Source organism: Epinephelus lanceolatus, chromosome 3 (assembly GCF_041903045.1).
Source record: "Epinephelus lanceolatus isolate andai-2023 chromosome 3, ASM4190304v1, whole genome shotgun sequence".
In the NCBI taxonomy this organism is placed as follows: domain Eukaryota; kingdom Metazoa; phylum Chordata; class Actinopteri; order Perciformes; family Serranidae; genus Epinephelus; species Epinephelus lanceolatus.
Genome location: NC_135736.1, coordinates 14,869,033 through 14,887,751, shown reverse-complemented (window position 1 = coordinate 14,887,751; position 18,719 = coordinate 14,869,033). Strand labels below are relative to the sequence as shown.

Below are 18,719 nucleotides of genomic sequence, written 5' to 3'. Positions count from 1 at the left end.
CAAACTCTTTTGTCTGCCGCAGCTATTGGCTCCGACCCCCTAGGGTGTGTTTCACACCTGGCGTATCCTGCAGGATTTTGTATCTAGGTGTGAGGTTAAGAGGTCTAGACATTCTGAAGTATTTGAAAACACAAAGAATACACAAAGAAAATGAAATTACAATTACAGGACACAGCAGACATTAATACAGCAATGAATCAAAGCATGCACAACGTACAGCATGTTTCATTATTCTCTGCAGCCAAAGCAGTGAACCTAGAAGAACAGTTGTTTCTATGTATATTAATGGGCCACTTTTAGTCATGAGCAGGTTTTAAATCTGTTTTTTTACACCTGAAAAATAATGTGTGTGTCCACATGAGAATATTCAGGTTGCTTCAAAGATCAAAGTTCACACTGAAACTCCAAAATAACAGGAAAACAGTGAAATCTCCTCAAATGTTCAGCTGAAATTGAGAAATGCACTGATTGTCCTGAGTTTGATGGGCGTGGATGCAGAGTTATGGAAGGACTTTCTTTTCACAAATCCATAAGTGTAAAAGGGAACACTTTCCATCATTCCAGCTGCTTTCCTTATCATGATACTTTATTTCAGCACAGTCTTCATCTTCTTTATTGTTAGGCTCCCCAGAACCCCAGTAGCTGAAATAAAAGCAAAAACAAATAAACTTTTATCAGAGGACACAACAAGAAAAGCACAAGGCGTTAATTCAATTAGAATTTAAAATAGTGTGAACCTTTTGGTCACTGGAGTCCCATCCACCCATTTCCACACCCCCTCTGTCTCCGAGTCAGTCAGGCCAATCCACATGTACTTCTGGAATTGTCTTGTGAATTCCTTGTTTAAAAAAAAGACACAAATCGTTTACGTTACAGAAATGAAGCCAACTGGGGAAAGCTTTCCTGAGGTGCCGAATGTACCAGGTCCGGCACTGTACACACACACACACACACACCCTCACCTGTTCTTCTTTGCTGTTGATAATCACCAGGTCTGCACCTTTTCGACGACAGTCATCTCTACTGTCTGCCCAGGTTTTCTCAGTAGAAGAAATGTTGTAGAAACTACCTCTGAAATACATCCATCCTTCCGAAGCTTAGTGGAAAAAAGAAAGATTAATTTACATCTAAAAACAAGAATTTACAGATGGCACTGCTACAAAACAAAGAGCCAAGGTGGTATCACTGATAAACCTGTATGTCTGCTGTATTATATGAAGGCTCACAGGCTGTAAATTGCAGCAAGGGTCTGATTTTATCATCGTACTTACCAAAGTCATGCAGATTCTTCTTCAGTTCCTCTCTCTCCTCAGTCAGGTTTTTGCAACTGGCCTCAATACCTGAAACAGAATTCCCATCATATATCGTGTTAATCTATCAATGACAGTGTTCCTTTTCCTAATCTGTAAGTGTATAATTAGCGTTCTTGTAATTGTAACAGTGATCACTGGTGATCCTATAAATGGATTGTGACTGAATCTCATCATCTCTACATGTGTTAGTTTAGCACAAATTCTCTTTCTATAACAAATGGTAGGAGTATCAAAAACTCCACTGTCAATGAATGTCACTGACTGGCTGCATCACCACCTAGTATGACAATGCACTGCCCTCATTCGTAAAGCTCTACAGAGGGTGGTGCTCAGTACTTTCCAAAAACATGCATTTTCACTAAAACCTTACTGTTTAAAACTGAACTGAAAGTGAAATGTGTCTATGCTCTCTTCAAAGACAGACTCCAAAATTGAAGGTTTTTTATTCTTAGTGAAATTGTATGTTTGGAAAGTTCTGAGCATACGACTGGATAAATGAGACTTGGATTATACTGCACGCTTTGTGTGAGAGTTTGTAAATGGATGTTTTCATATAGTTTTTCTGTTATTAAACCCGAACTCAAGGTAACATGGCTTGACTTATTTACAAACAGTCATTCTGTGGGCAAAGTATTCTTTTACGCCAGCAATGCAATTAAGCTCACAGACATCAAGCAATGCTGTTCAGCTCCAGCAATATATAAAGCATCACAGCTCAGCGTCAGCTTTTCAGCAGCCAGCAGTCGCCCACAGTTTCCTTAGAAATATCATCTCTGCTTACCTTCAAGCTTTCTCTGAAGATCACCATTTTTTTTAGCCAGCTTGTTGTAACTGGTCTGTAACTGGTTATTCTTTTTAGTCAGGTTGGTGCAACTGGTCTGTAACTGGTCTCTTTCTTTGGTCAAGTTGCTGCAACTGGTCTGTAACCAGTCTCTTTCTTTAATCAGGTTGTCGTAACTGGTCTGTAACTGGTCTCTTTCTTTAATCAGGTTGTTGTTGTAACTGGTCTGTAACTGGTCTGTCTTTGATTCCCACTCAGAGTTGTGTCTGGTAACTGTCTTTGATGTATAAACAAACAAATTAACACTAGAAACAGACAGTATGAGTCCAGTCAGAGAGACAAAACACACTAGAAACACTGCAGTATCTCTGCAGCAACTGTTCCCCACTTCTTCAAGACCTGAGGGTGAAATACAAAATTGTCACACAGGTAAATGTTTAGTCCAAAGCTCAAAACAGCCAGTCTGTAAACACACAGAAACACACACATACTCATTTTTCTCCCTTTTGCCCAACTGTGGGGTCCATACACACACACACACACACACACACACACACACACGCACACACAAGCACAACCAGATGTTACTATGATTTATTATTTTCTGGAGATGAAACCATAACCTCAATCTAAGTATTGCCCAATACTTCATAGAACAAAGCAGACCACTTTACTAAAGTCCCTGCTATAATAATATTACTGTACTTCAAGTTTCTAAACATTTGATTACTGTGCAGGATTTTTTTTATTTTTTTTTTTACAACAGACAATTGTCTATAGTAAGTTCATTTTTTCATTTTTTTTTTAACGGATACAACCAAAACACACACCTCAAGTTCTTTGGATCAGAACACTAATGACATTTTTCTCCCAGCAGAATCACTTTGTTACTTAAGGGTCAAAGAAAAAATCTCTTTAAAAGAAGGCACTTCTTTATTGCACAGATTGTGACTGAACAATCACTGTGTAAATCACTGTGTCACTGAAATGAATAAAAAAAATGCTACAGTGGGCTTTTTGTTTCGTATTGCAGCATTTTCTTTGTTTCCATTTTTGCAGCATGATTCCAAGTGCACAAAATGTAACTAAAGCTATTTTCATAATGCAGTACAATGCACAAATAGTCAATACAAAAATATTTTTAAAATTAAAATTACATACACAACACTTAACACTGGGGTGTTGAATTTCTTAGGTTTGCATTATCTTTTTCCTATTCAAATTTCAAAGGTAAAATATAGTTATCCATAAAGACGTGAAAATTACGGTGGTCCAAGCTAAATCAACCAGCACTGACCACCAAAACCCACGGGAACAAATATCCACCAAATAAAACCAATGCATCACTTATGACATAAAACTTCAGTTCAGTGTACCAGATATGATTAACATTAATGCTAATGTTGTTACTCGTGTTGCTTTTTAAAACTGAACCTCAAAACGATAGGATTTCTGTCTCACCAGGCACTGCAGCAGGCATGTCATTGTCTTCAACAAAGTGGATCTTTGATGCAGCATTCTCTGCTGAGGCATCATGGAGGTTTTCATTAACCACTGAGATCTCAGATTCCTCTTCAAGGACAATCATCTCCATATTTTAGCCACTAGAGAGTGATGAAGGTGTTGGTCAAAGGGTTTTCTTCAAATGATGCCCTTCTCTGATCTGATTTCTCTTATATGTTTGTCTGCTTACGCAACAACACCAGCTGCCACCCTCTTCTTCCTCATTTTTCAGATGTCATCTTTCTATCTCATCCCCCACTAAAAGCTCTGATGGCTCCAGTTGTAACATGGGCAGGTCCTGGAAAATCTCCATCCTCCAGGGAGGCTTTCCTCTGCCTTATTATTTCAGTTATATTTCCATGACACAAACTGCATGATTATGTTAGTGTGTCTACTTTCATCACACACCCACAAAAAAAGCAAAACAATGCAAGTCAGTTCAACACCATAAACAATGTCCTCTAAAGTTAATGGAAATCTTACATACTTTTCTTTCTCCCTTTGACATTCTTGTTACAGAGCCACTATATAATCTGAGATTTCAAGAATTAAGTCATAATATCACAAGAAAAAGCTGTAATATTTCAAGAAACAAGTCATAATAGAATGGGTTACTTCAAGTGTAAAATGCCATATGTCATGGAGGTGGATTGGCTCATATGTTCTGGGAAGCCCTGATAGTTTATAGGCTGCGTAACCTAGAGTTAGGATGTAAAAAGTCTGGACTGTGGTGTGACACCTTTCCTCTGACCAGCAGCTTTGATCCACACAGAAGTATGGTTAATGTCTGATCAAAAATGTTTTCAGGCAGTTAGTTTCAGTTCTCCAACAGGACAGACCTCAAGGATGAGGGCTGGTGGTTGGTTTGCCAAATCTACATCTTATTAGTGTAACTTACCATCTCCAATAAAGAACAGACACTTCTGGGATACTCACCATATTAGCAGAGACATAGCATCATGTGCAGGTAGATTTACAGTAGGTTGCCCTGCAAGTTATTCACACAAAGTACACTGAACTTTAATCACTTTTGGATGCCATGACCGAATTCTTGTCCCAGTTGTCCAGTGAAAACCAGGTTCCTGCTGAAATCAAGCTTCAGATCACATCTGGTTATTGACTGTAACATCTTTCTTTTTCTCTGACAATTAGAGAAATGGCTGTTTGGTGAAACCTGTAACTTCAACATCATTTATTATAACACTTAGAGACTGCTCCCATCTGTTTACCATGACAGTATTATAATCTCAGTCTTATGGTCTGCAACTGGTCTCTTTCTTTGGTCAAGTTATTGTAACTGGTCTGTAACTGGTCTGTCTTTGATTCCCACTAAGGGTTGTGTCTGGTAACCGTCACACACACACACACACACACACACATGTATACACATGAAAACACATGAAAAAGTGAGTCTCATTTTTTAATTTTACATTATCCTAACTGATTATCTGATTATTACATCGTTACACCACATTAGGCAACTTCAAATGTGTTATTTCTGATTATTTCTGATAAGTCAGCAGTATGAGTACAAAACCTTTACAGGAATCTTCTCTGTGAATATTTCTGTACTTTCCACACAGGCCTCATGGCTCAAGATCCTGTTCTTGTTTAGAATCATACATATCGGATTGATATATTTAACCGCATCTTCAAAACTAAAACAATCATACAAATATTATTTTTTTAAAAAGGCACTGCAGGCTTAAAAGCTAAGCTAAATCTAAAGAAAATGTCTGCATTTTTTATACTGACTAATAAAAATTCGTATCGTAGTTCATTTCATTTTGCTGCTTATCAGGTACTTTTGCACTATTGCCGAATGGTGTTACAGTCTATGCACTACAGCCTGGCTATTCTGGTTACACATTGCCAGTCTTAAAAACAGTTTTATTCATAATTGCAATTATGTTAAAGTGGCATATTGAAAATTTTAATGACGTCCTCATGACAACTCATGTGACTAACAAATTATTAACGACTGACAAGCAACTGATGTGAAAAATTAACTCAACCTTAACCTTTGCTTTTTTGTTGACAAAGTGAATTCCGTCAGACAGGCTACCAACAAGAGTTTTGATAAAGATCTGTCTGTTGCCCCAGCCCACTCTGCTGTGTTTGAGCACTTTGAATTGGTTTCTCTCCCCTCCCTCGCTGACATTGTGAAATATTTGACGCCTACTAACTGACGTTTGGATGTTGATCCTGCCAAAATGTTAAAAAGTGCTTTTAATACTGTTGGGCCTGGTCTTTTGGTATTTGTGAACACCTGCCTTAGTTTAGGAGCCGTCCCAGCTGCCTTTAAACACGCTAACACGTTATCAAATTTTAGACCTGTTTCTCATATGCCCTTTCTCTCTAAGGTTTTAGAGAAAGTTGTTTTTGTACAGTTACGGTCCTTTCTGGAAAACAACTCTGTTTTTGAAAAATTCCAGTCTGGGTTCATGTCTCATCATAGCACTGAGTCTGCCTTGTTAAAGGTGCACAATGATATTGTACTGTCTGTTGATGCCAAGTGCCCTGTTGTCTTAGTTGTGCTAGATCTCACAGCAGCCTTTGATACAGTGGACCATACAGTCCTCCTGTCACACCTGAATCACTATGTTGGCTTTCACGGCACTGTACTTAAGTGGTTTACGTCTTATTTGTCCAATAGAACCTTTTCTGTAATGATTGGTGATTCCTGCTCCTCCAGTGCCTCTCTCTCATGTGGGGTTCCACAAGGTTCTATTCTTGGCCCTATTCTTTTTTCGTTATATATGTTACCACTTGGGTCTATTATAGCCAGGCACAACCTTTCTTTTCATTGTTACGCAGATGATCTGCAAATCTATCTGCCATTGAAGCCTAGAGGTACTGATGCACAAAGTTCCCTACTTGACTGTATTGCTGACATCAAGCAGTGGTTGGCCCAAAACTTTCTGCATTTAAATGAAGACAAAACAGAGTGCATTGTGTTTGGGGATACTGTGATGACTGGCTTTGGCGCCTTGTCTTCATCGTTCAGTCCTACTGTCAGAAATCTGGGAGTGATCTTTGACAGTTATTTGAAATTGGATGAACAAATTGACAATGTTGTAAAGACAAGCTTTTATCAGTTACGTCTCCTGGCCAAAGTAAAATCATTCTTGAGCTGTCACGACCTGGAGAGAGCTATCCATAGCTCCAGACTAGATTACTGCAATGCACTGTATGTTGGCATCTCCCAGTCTTCTCTTAGCCGCCTTCAACTTGTTCAAAATGCTGCTGCCCATCTGTTAACTAGCACTAGTAGATGAGAGCACATTACCCCAGTCCTCTATTCTCTCCATTGACTTCCTGTCCATTTTAGAGTTGATTTTAAACTTTTAATGTTTGTTTTTAAAGCTCTCAACGGCCTTGCCCCATCCTATTTGTCTGAGATTTTAACTGATCGTGAGCATGGCAGGGCTTTGAGATCATCCAACCAACTTTTGCTGGAAGTGCCCAGGTCTAAGTATAAACACTGGGGTGACCAAGCCTTTTCAGTTGCTGCACCCAGGCTCTGGAATAGGCTCCCCTGCGACATGCGTGCCATCTCTGACCTGGGCCTCTTTAAATCAAGACTTAAAACTTATTTATTCAGGATGGCCTTTAATACCCAGTAGTGTGGCAATACTTTTATTCTTTTTATTCTTTTATTCTTTTATTCTGTGTTTTAAATTGTATGTTATATTCTGTAAAGCACTTTGGTTCACCTGTGGGTTGTTGTAAAGGGCTATATAAATAAAGTACATTTACATTTACATTTAGTTTCACATGAGACATGGACACTGGTGTTCGGGGTCAAAGTCCTGTGCTTGTTGGACCCATCCAACTGTCTCACACCCTCTCTTAACAGACTTCCCTGCTAAAAATGACACCAATGAGTTTATTTGGAGTTGGTTGAAAGCCAAGTACATCTTCTACAGATGCTGCAGGGACACTGCCCAAGTGGCATATTTTGACCCCCAGAAAGTGAGACCAGGGTGTCCCTGAAGTGCCTTGGATCTTCTGAATTCTCTCCTTGACGAGGGAGATGGTGAGACACTGTTGAACCTCTTCATCCTTTCTAATGAGGAAAACAGCTTTTCTCTTACTCCTTCATTTTGATACCAGTGCAGCAGGACTATGTCACAAGCTCCACATTCCCTTTGTTTTTATTTTTATCAGGTGCACCTGAACTACAACTGACCCAGAACAATTACTGAACTAGGAGCTAATAATGTATCTGAAACTGACTTAACTGGCTCAAATCTGGAAACAACTGACAGCGTTTACAATTGAGGAAACTTATATATATATCAATATATCAAAAGGGGAAGTGAACCTTGTCACATTTAGGGAACGATTACTTTAAAAGGTTTTGGACATTTAAAGTAGTTTATTTGAAAAGGGTTCAAGTTTCACAATTTTTCACGTGTTTTACAGTACATTCTAAGTATTGCAGACTTGTGTATTTTTAAGCCTACTGTAAAATAAACTGAGTGCGCAGTACTCTTGTTGATTGAAAGGTAAAAATGCTGGCTCAGCATATATATTTACGTGTGTGTGTGTGTGTGTGTGTGTGTGTGTACGCACGCGCATGTGTAATGAAAACACAAAGACAACAAATATCATATACCATTTCTGCTAACTGATGTCCTTAAATCCTACACACTGGAAATTTAAGGTAAACATTCACAGATATAAATTCAGTCAGCGTATGATGTCAACTAATGAGGAAACAGCAGATATTTATCTAGCAATGAATCAATGAATCTATAGCATATTACAGTCTTTCTGTCTTTTTTTTGCAGCAAAAGCACCTCAAGCATCTGAACCTAGTTGTATATTCGTTTTTATGTACTCCTATGTGAACACACCACTTCCCTGCAGCACAGTCATTACCAGGATTCACAAAGGCAGGCAAATCAGAAAATGTTGCTTGCGCCTGAAAATTATGAGCGTGTACAAACAAGTATATTGAAGTTGAGGTTGAGGTTTTTTTGAAAATCTAAGTTCATACTGAAACTCCAAAACAACATGAAAACAGCTGAATCTCTTCTTATGTTCAGCTGAAAATTGAGAAATGCACTGATTGTCCTGAGTTTTCTGCTCTGTCTGGTGGGCGTGGATGCAAAGTTATGGACGGACTTTCTTTTCACACATCCAGAAGTGTGAAAGGGAACAGCTTCCATCATTCCAGCTGTTTTCCGAATCAAACTTCATTTCCCCACAATTTTCACCACTCCCACCATTAGGCTCCTTAGGACCCCAGTAGCTGAAATGAAAATATATAAACATATTTTTTTCCTTTTAGACAACACACCCAAAGAAACACAAGACAGTGATTTCAATAAAAAAAAAAGTGTGAACCTTTTGGTCACTTGAGTCCCATCCACCCATTTCCATGTCCCCTCTGTTTGTAAGTCAGTCAGGCCAATCCACATGTACTTCTTGAATTGTCTTGTGAAATCCTTGTTTGAGAAGAGAGACACAAACTGTAAACACCATAGCAGAAATTAAACTGATTTCATTGTATCCTCCACCTCACTTAACCCTGCATTCATTCAGTATTTTTCATTTTATTCTACACTACATCTGTCTTACACACAGATGCATGCAGGCACATGCACACACAGACACACAGACACACACACACACACACACAAAACATGGAGTTTAAGTTCTAAGACATGTACCATCTTGCAATTGACCTTTTGCGTAGCCCCACCCCTTTGTGATGGTCCAACAAACCGTCGTAAGCATGGAGCCCTAAATATGTATTCATGACTTTAGTCTGTCTTTTTGATACTGAGACACCTCTCTCTCTCTCTCCCTCTCTCTCTCTCTCTCTCTCTCACACTCTCTCGCACGTGCGCACACACACACACACACACACACACACACCCTCACCTGTTCTTCTTTGCTGTTGATAATCACCAGGTCTGCATCTTTTTGTTGACAGTCTCGTCTGCTCTCTTGCCACGTTTTTTGGTCAGAAGAAATGTGATAGAAACTGCCTCTAAAATACATCCATCGCGCTGGAGCTTTGTGAAAAATAACAACTTTGTTATTTTAGGGAAACAGAGGAACAACTGTAAAGTCAAACATTTGAATGTGACAATAGTCATAAATGTCCCATGAAGCCAACCACAGGGGGATAATATGTGAGTATCCCCAAAGGCAGTCTTTAAATTCTAGAAATCTATTACACCATTCATTTTGCAGCTTGTAGTGTAGTCTCTAGTTTGGGACATATGTTTTAACTTCAAAGTAAAATGGGTTACACCGTACAATTCAATTACAACATGGATTAAAAATTTAACTTAAAATGTACAATTACTCTAAAAAAATCAAGAGGCCATAAATGAAAGAGGAAGGAGAAATTGGTTTTGATATTTAAAATACAGCACATTGTTTGTGACAGACCACGTGCATGATTACACTGGCATGCACACTTGGTTATCGGTTATAGTTTATAGGTTACAGGCTAATGTGGAACAGACAAGAGCACCAGAAGTGTTTCATGCTTCATTTGCTCGAAATGGGAGTTGCTCCCAGCACCACTTGGTTCTTTGTGATAAGAAGAAGAAAAGATAAGTAAAGAAATGTAAAACAGAGAAGTAAAAAAATGTGCACTTGTATTCACTTCTTCTCTTTGTGTGTGTTCTCTTACTGGTTAAACTTTCAGTATATGGCTTGCTAATCTTATCTTACTATATCTTACTCACTCTGACATCTCTCCACTTTGTGCATGTATAAGTCCTGTTTGTGCATGTGTGTGTCTTTCGGACCTGTGTGTAATTGACAAGCAAGAGTGAAAACATTGAATTTCCCCTCAGGGGGATTAATAAAGTAAATAAACTTAACTTAAACTTAACTATCTTATCTTATCTTATCTTACTATATAATGATGAAAACTGTCTGTGGGTGTGTCTGTCTGTGTGACTGTTCCATGTTTTTCTCCTCACTGACTTGGTCAATCCATGTGAAATTTGGCACAGTGGTAGAGGGTCATGGGAGGATGCGAATGAAGCAATATTACATCAATTGGCCAAAGGGGGGCGCTATAGCAACCGATTGAAATTGCAAACTGTGAATGGGCATATTTCATGCCCCGTATGTCGTAGAGACATGAAACTTTGCACAGAGATGCCTCTCCTCATGAGGAACAAATTTGCCTCAAGAACCCATAACTTCCGGTTATACAGATTTTCCGCCAGTTAGAATTTTTTGAAAAACACTTAAAATCGATCTCTTCCTAGGAAGTTTGACCGATCTGCATGAAACTCGGTGAACATAATCTAGGGACCAATATCTAAAGTTCCCTCTTGGCAAAAGTCGGAAAACTTACTAAAACTGAGCTTCTATAAGCCAATGAATATTGTGGAGGGCGTGGCTCATCACATAAAGGTGTATAACGTCTCAAGGGTTTCACCGATTACCACGCAACTTTGTAGGCATATGACCACACATAATCTGAGGGGACCCCTCCATTATTGATCCCATCAAACAAAATGGGGGCGCTAGAGAGCTAATTTCTTATTTAGGCCTAAGTGCCATATTGATTTTTACTAAACTTGGTAGATATGTAGAACAGGACGCCTCAAGGTGACTGGAGAAATTTAACCCTATGGGCCTGAACGACGCATAGTGCGTCCAAATTCACACCTGTTCTTCTCTATTGATTTTCTCCGTGACTGTGCGTCATAGCGAGAAGCCACACATATCACGTGAAACAGCGGAATTGTAGCTTTCCGACAAGACCACTTGTCGGTAGTCCAATGTTTTCACAGCAAAAAACAATGATAAAGTTAGAAAAAAATTATGTATAACAGAGCTTTCATACAGCTTTGCACACACATTACTCTTGGATGGATTACTCGCAAATGCAGGCTCGCACAGAAATGCCACGCATATCACATGAAAGTGCAGGAGAGCTTTCCAGTGATACCACACACATCATTGTGCTGTCATCCCATCATGCTATAAATCCAGATCAATTGTCTACAAAATAAAAACCTGACGAATTTCTTAACAATCCATTATACAGATCTTGTTATCAGTCACTTCATATAGTGAGGAATATCGTATCTTACCACGTCTTAGGCTTGCGTGTGTTTCTCCCTGTCTATCCACATTTGTAGTCCGGCTTTCAAGATGCAAATATCTCCATATTGTCCAGTTGACACTCCATCAAACTTTGTATGACAAGACCAGCCACTTCACCTTTGCGCACCCAGACAACTGTAGCCTAATTATACATGCTGACAGGGCCGTAGTCACCATATACATTGAGGGGGACATGTCCCCCCACCAATGCCCAAAATGTCTCCCCAATATATAACTGAAACTGAAAAACAAATATTATCTTGGAGGACATCATTGCACTTGGCTGACTATTTTTCTATGATCTTAGATGTAAATATTGCATGTTTCTTGTGAATGACTTGTGAATGAGTCAGCGGAATTGAAAAAATACTGGCAATCATGTCCGCCTGGCACAAACCACATGTTTTGGACAGCTGTGAAGTGACAGAATGTCCCACCATCATGGTTCTTATAATGCCAGATTCCAGAGAGTCTCCCCTCTTCATATATGGCAGAATATGTCAACGTCCAACTTGCTATGCTGAGATACATGTAAAAATGTAAGAATTTAGTAATACAGATTTGTTTTTTTCATTGATATAAAAATTAATGTAAAATGCAGGCACATAGAAGGACATGAAATGATGGCAAATCTCGATAGCCCACATTGTCCTGAAAACAACAAGATATAGCATATCACAGTCATTATAAAGGCTACATACAGTAGCCTTTATAATGACTGTGATATGAGCTTTAAAGTAAAGGCAGTAAAAATACCCCAAAAACGCCTAGGGCCCATAGGGTTAACTCTAATTGGCAACTGGGTGGCGCTATAACAACAGAAAAATGCTTAAAAATGGCTAAAATGTGACTGATTGCTGTGGCTCCCCCTGTGGCCGAATGTCTACCAATTTTTGGTACGACTAAGTCATGGTATGGTATGCTGTACATAATCATGGAAACTGTCAGTGTGTCATTCTGTCAGTCAGTCAGTCAGTCATTCTACCAGTGCGCCCCACTTTTAAGTCAATACAACATATAAACACTTTAACTATCTGCCTTTCAACGTGCTACCTCAACTACTAATGTATAGTTTTAGCCCACTAACTATCCCACTATTAGCAATCATACAATCAAAAAAGCAATCATACTATCAAATTCACAAAAACTCTGTCTGTATACATTGCTCCTCTTAATGGGTTCAGTTGACTATTTAATCTCCAATTTTCTATGACCTGTATCCCAAACCATAGGCATAACTTTCGGGGTGGGGGGGGGGGGTGCAGGGGACATGTCACCTCCAATATTTAGAAGAGATGAAATTACGCGCATTGCAAGCCTGGAGGACGGGGCTAATGGCTACTCGGACATGGTCGTCGAACTGGGAAAAACAGTGAAATCACTCACCTCCCAAGTAAACCAGCTGGTGGCTAAGATAGAAGACCTGGAATCTAGGCAGCGGAGAGACAACTGCAGAATCATTAGCATGGATGAAGGCTTTGGTGAAACGCAACCAGAGCTTGCTGTTGCTAAGATGCTACAAGATGCGCTAGCCCTCAACTACTCTCCGAAGTTGTACTGGGCTCACAGGAGTCTGCAGCCCAAGCGGAAAGATGGTAACCTGCCTAGACTCATTGTGGTTAAGTTTCTCTACTTCCAGGAGAAGGTGGACGTCCTGCGGAAAGCTGCGGCAGCGGGATCCATCTTCCACAACAGGCGGATCCACATTTACCCCAACTACACACCCTCCATGAGGGTGAAGCAGGCTGCCTTCAATGAGGTCAGGGGGCTGCTGCGCCGCTGCCCCGAGGTCAAGTATGGCATCTCGTACCCGGCTATACTTTGGATAACTACTCCAGGAGGTGAGCAGAAATCGTTTGATAACGCATCAGAGGCCAGAGCCTACGTTATGAGCAACTTACAGCCATGAGATTCGGAGACGGACTGAGTATTATGTGCTCAAAATGGAGCAAAAATAATCGTCTGTTTCCAGCCAGCATGCTAGCATAATAGCTAACCACTATGTCTAACCTGCTAGCCACTGGGCAGCCGGACATTATCTATCAGCATTATATGCCGGATGCTTAGGCACAGACACTCACCTAATGTGTCTCCGTCCCCCACAGTGTTGAAATGAAAGTTACACTCATGTCCCAAACACACACCATGTGAAACTGTATGTGGGCAACTGTGCACTCAATGGGTATGGACTAGTAATTAGTATTTTTGCAGTATAAAATATAGGTTATTCATGAAATCTTGTATAAAAAATGAGTAAGACAGCTGAAAGAAGTGCAGGAGAGACAGAGCCCTCTACCTCCACAACAGCCAAATGAGCAGCAGCAGGAACGAGATGGAAAATTTGGGCAGGTTAAAAAGTTGCTTGGGTTGTCCAGCATGTCAGCTACTTATGAACAACCATTTTTCTCTTCTGTGTTTTTAATTTACAGCAGTGAATCATCAAAAGCTAAAAGTCTTTTTGTCGCTGACAGGAATCCACCATATGCAACATCATTATTTGTCCAATATTGTATTTGTACCCCTTTGGATGATTAATTAAAGTTTCATCCTCATACTCACATAATTTTTCCAGTTCCATCCGGCATCCTTGGATAGCTCTGTTCAACTTGTCTCTCTCTTCAGTCAGGGAATTTTGCTGTGAAACTGTCATTTTGAGTGAAGAAATCAACATGAATTTCAACAGAATCATAGTAGCTTGTATGGTTAAATTTAATGTGAAGACAAACTTCTTGCATTTTCTACAAAACAAAGAGCCAAGGTGGTATCTACTAACTATAACACCAAACTATAACACGTCAATATTTAACTTGGAACTTTTTATGTAAAATGATCAGTTTTATTTGCCAAAAATTGGACTTGCACCCTTTGGGATCCAAACTTTGATTATTGATTTCATTATTATGCTCACCACAGTCATTCAGCTTCCTCTTCAGGTCATCTCTCTCCTCAGTCAGGTTTTTGCGACTGGCCTCAATATCTGAAACAGAATTTCCATTGTCTATTACGTTAATCTATCAATGACAGACTGTATGTGTCCTCCTCTGAATCTAATACTGTATCATTAGGGATCTTGTCACTGTAACAGTGACTCTGATAACATTTTTGTTTGGATCTCATCCTTTCCTAGAAATGTTATTGTGGTAAAAAAATTATTTTGGCAATAAACAAAATTAACTAACAGAAAGGTCTCTGTTATTGTAGAGATCATCTCGCATCTTATGACTTAATATATGCTGGACTGCAGGTTTACTGGCTGAAAATGTGTCAGGTTTCACTGTAGTGATACATACACAAAAAGGCATTATAAAAAGGCAACAAATAGTGTTAATTAATTTACATGAGACATTGGAGAGGTTGTCAGTCCTATTCTATAGTCTGTAATATTTTTTTTATTTTATCATAAATATCAGAAATTACTCAAAAATGCATTTTTTGTGTGCTTCTGAGCACACGGGCAGCATAAACAATGAAGTTACATATAACGGTCTGGCAGACGGTGCGGCCCTTGGAGGGGGCGCTGTAATCCAGGCGGTCCTAGTGTTAACAAACACTGAATTAAAATGGGCATATGATTAAATGTGTTGGCTAGGTTTTGATGCCCTTGTAAGAAAATAGTAAATTAAAATGGGCATAACAGTTAAGCTGTTATGATCTTCTTCTGATGTCTTAAGAGGACTGGAGCTTTATTCTTGCAGGTTGTAAGTCATTTGTTGTACAAATATACAGAAAATAAACAAGAACCTGTGAAGGACATGATTATGTATTGCACTTTTTCTAACAAGCCTTAGACATTCGTTTTTATTATACAAGAGTAAAATGGTACATTCTTAGTTTAAATGACTAAACAAATAGTTAAAGGTATGCTTACAATGGAGTTTTTACTACAGTGACAAACATCCTTTTGCAAAATCTATTACAGTATAACAAAACTGTCAAATTACGTCAAAAGACTAAAATGAGACTAAAACTAAAACTGATTTCCACTGACTAAATTTTAACTAAAACAAAACAAAACTAAAAGACTAAAATGTGACTTTAACTAAATCCAGTCTTTGGTGAGTGACTAAGACTAAAATGAAATTAAAAGTTCTTGTCAAAATTAACACTGTGGAGGAGTTTCATCACCTACTTACCAGAGTTGATTCTCCTCAACTTGTCTCTCTCTTCAGTCAGAGAATTTTGCTGTGAAACTGTCATTTTGAGTGAAGAAATCAACATGAATTTCAACAGAATCATAGTAGCTTGTATGGTTACATTTAATGTGAAGACAAACTTCTTGCATTTTCTACAAAACAAAGGGCCAAGGTGGTACCTATGACAAATCTGCATGTGTGCTGTATCACATGAAGGTTGAAAGGCTTTAAGTTTTAAGGGTTTCATTTCACTTTAACAAACAAGAACACAAGCATGTACTCAATATCTAGAGCATCACATTAACTTTCTTCTTTTGTGTTACTAAATGTTGCTAACTCTGAAAGAAACTATAACACAGTGTCAATATATAACTGGGAACTTTTTATGTAAAATAATCAGTTTTATTTGCCCCAAACTGGACTTGCACCCTTTGGGATCTAAACTTTGATTGTTGATTTCATCATCATACATACCAGAGTGATTCAGCTTCCTCTTCAGGTCATCTCTCTCCTCAGTCAGGTTTTTGCAACTGGCCTCAATATCTGAAACAGAATTTTCATTGTCTGTTGTGTTAATCTATCAATGACAGACTGTATGTGTCCTCTTCTGAATCTAATACTGTATCATTAGGGATCTTGTCACTGTAACAGTCACCCTGATATCATTTTTCTTTGGCTCTCATGTTTCTGTCCACATCATAACATCATCTCATCAGTCCTCACTAACAGGATTTAACTGGGAGACTCTTACAATATTTAACACGTATACACCTATACTTAACCTTGATTGGACTAACTGTACAACCCTTCAGATCTAATCCCTGATCATTGGAGGAGTTTCATCACCTACTTACCAGAGTTGATTCTCCTCAACTCGTCTCTCTCTTCAGTCACATTTTTGGCCATGTTAACTGGTGGAGAAGTGACCAACAGAATTTGATTATGTCCACAACCAGAGAGATGATTCACACAATAAAATTAAAGCTGGCTTTTTAAAAAAAAAAAAAAAAAAGAATCTAGTACAAATTATTGTTTAATACAAAGAAATAATAAAAGGTTCACTGTGAGAATCTTGTGTGCATGTGTAAAGCAGATTGTTTCGCTGGTGCAAATTAATTTTGACATGAATTTCAGGGTATTTAGCCCAACCCCCTCTGCACAGTGATTAAAATATGTTTCTCCAACACATCCCCACTCCGACCTCGTCACATATCAACGTTTGTTCATGGACTTTCCATGTGGACATATGTCATGGAAGGTACCCTGGGTGGCAGTAGGTGGCAGCCCTTGCAAGTGAGCCCTCCCCTCCTCCATGTGTACATGTGTTATAATAATCATATAAATCAATAATCAATACATAAAATAATTAAAAATAGTAACTTGTTTAGAAGAATCACAATAAAATAATATATGAAATTGTAAAATAATAATAAAATGTACAAAGTAACTTTCTAATTGAACTAGGGATGCATCAATTTTTTAACTCTTGGCCGATACTAATATGAATGTTATTTATTCGTCTTTCGTGACAGGAAAACACAGAAATCTCCACAATAAGAAAATGAATGAACACTTTTAAAAAGTCATTCAGTCTTTCATTACACTACCGTTGTATGAGCACAAATGTAATAATATGCATGAAATAACCTTTAACATAAACCTCGTTCACATGAAAAACATCTTTTTATGGCAAAAAGCCATTTTATAGTGCTGAAAACATCAACAAATTTCTCCTTTAAACAGTTGGATTTCTTGCCAGTTTCTTGCCAAAAGCTACACTTACAAGATTCCATTGAGCAAATCATGAGAACGTAATTATTTACCATCATCCAACATTCATTTTTACTGAATAGAGCTTGAACACTTCACAATGTAAATTGATGCAACCTCAGTTAACTGTTTGTTGTGGCCACCGGCTCCTCTCAGTGGTGTAGTGGTAGTTAAGTGGGCACCAGAGAGCGTTTGTCATTTTGAACTGAAAATGATACAGCATGTTTCGGGGTTCACTTGATGATGGATAACTTGTTCATCTCCCCCAGAGAGCAGGTAAAGTGTGACGAGCTGGATTCAGGGGCCCGGGGGCCCGGGGGCCCGGGGACGGCAGGAACCCAGAAAAAAAAGGCCTCTCTATTATTTAGTAGGCTTTGCTATATGTTGCTATGGCCTTATGTAATATTTCAATATAATAGTAGTAATAGTATTAATAAACAATAGTGAAAGATAACATTTTGATTTTTTTTTCTTCCCCCATTTGTGGTGCCCCCTACGAATGACTGCTCCCTTAGCATTTGCCTGCACTGCCTTTGCCACAGGCCGGCACTGTCACTGACCAAGGTTTCAATGACTTCTGAGTGAGACCGGGTTGGTTTCTCGAAAGCACTCAGGGCAAGTGATCGTTTTAGCTTGTGTGAGAATTACCGAAACTTGGGTGGTTACCATTTCCTCTTTATTGTTACAGAAGTGAGATGTTAAATAAGTAACAAGAAGTTTAGAAGACTTACAGAGAGCAAGACGGAGGGAAATATTGAGAGCAGCTTGCATGATACAGAGGAGTCCAAGGATCAAAACTCCCACTCTGTACAGTTTCAGTCCTGTGTGTAGAACCACACAAACACACACACACACACACACACACACACACACAGATAAGTTACATCGTCTTAGATCTATTCTGTGGAGACATAATCCAACCCTAACCACAACCTTATGGACCACCTATCAACTTGCAGATCAATGCAGGTTACTATACTAATCTTTCTGCTGTAAACATATCACTTAACATTTCTGAACATTTGATTAATGCTGCATGTATTAGTGTGTTGAATTAGGAGGAAACTTACATATGTGTATACTATCTTGAGTCAGCTTAAACTGACTTTTACAAGTGGTTCAAAA

At 38.8% G+C, this 18,719-nt stretch overlaps 1 protein-coding gene across 1 annotated transcript; it reads right to left on the bottom strand.

The window, feature by feature from the left end:
• Positions 1-35: 35 nt before the first annotated feature.
• On the bottom strand, positions 36-18,413 carry LOC117254724 (uncharacterized). The gene is made up of 15 exons (XM_033623120.2): positions 18,326-18,413; positions 16,679-16,735; positions 16,299-16,367; positions 15,825-15,881; positions 14,600-14,668; positions 14,251-14,334; positions 9,493-9,626; positions 8,953-9,053; positions 8,727-8,857; positions 3,556-3,690; positions 2,095-2,493; positions 1,272-1,340; positions 963-1,096; positions 738-838; positions 36-642 (listed from the first exon to the last, which is right to left on the bottom strand). Exons 1-15 carry the CDS (start codon positions 18,363-18,365, stop codon positions 501-503), a joined length of 1,722 nt encoding a protein of 573 aa, XP_033479011.2. The 5' UTR covers positions 18,366-18,413; the 3' UTR covers positions 36-500.
• Between the last annotated feature and the right edge of the window lie 306 nt (positions 18,414-18,719).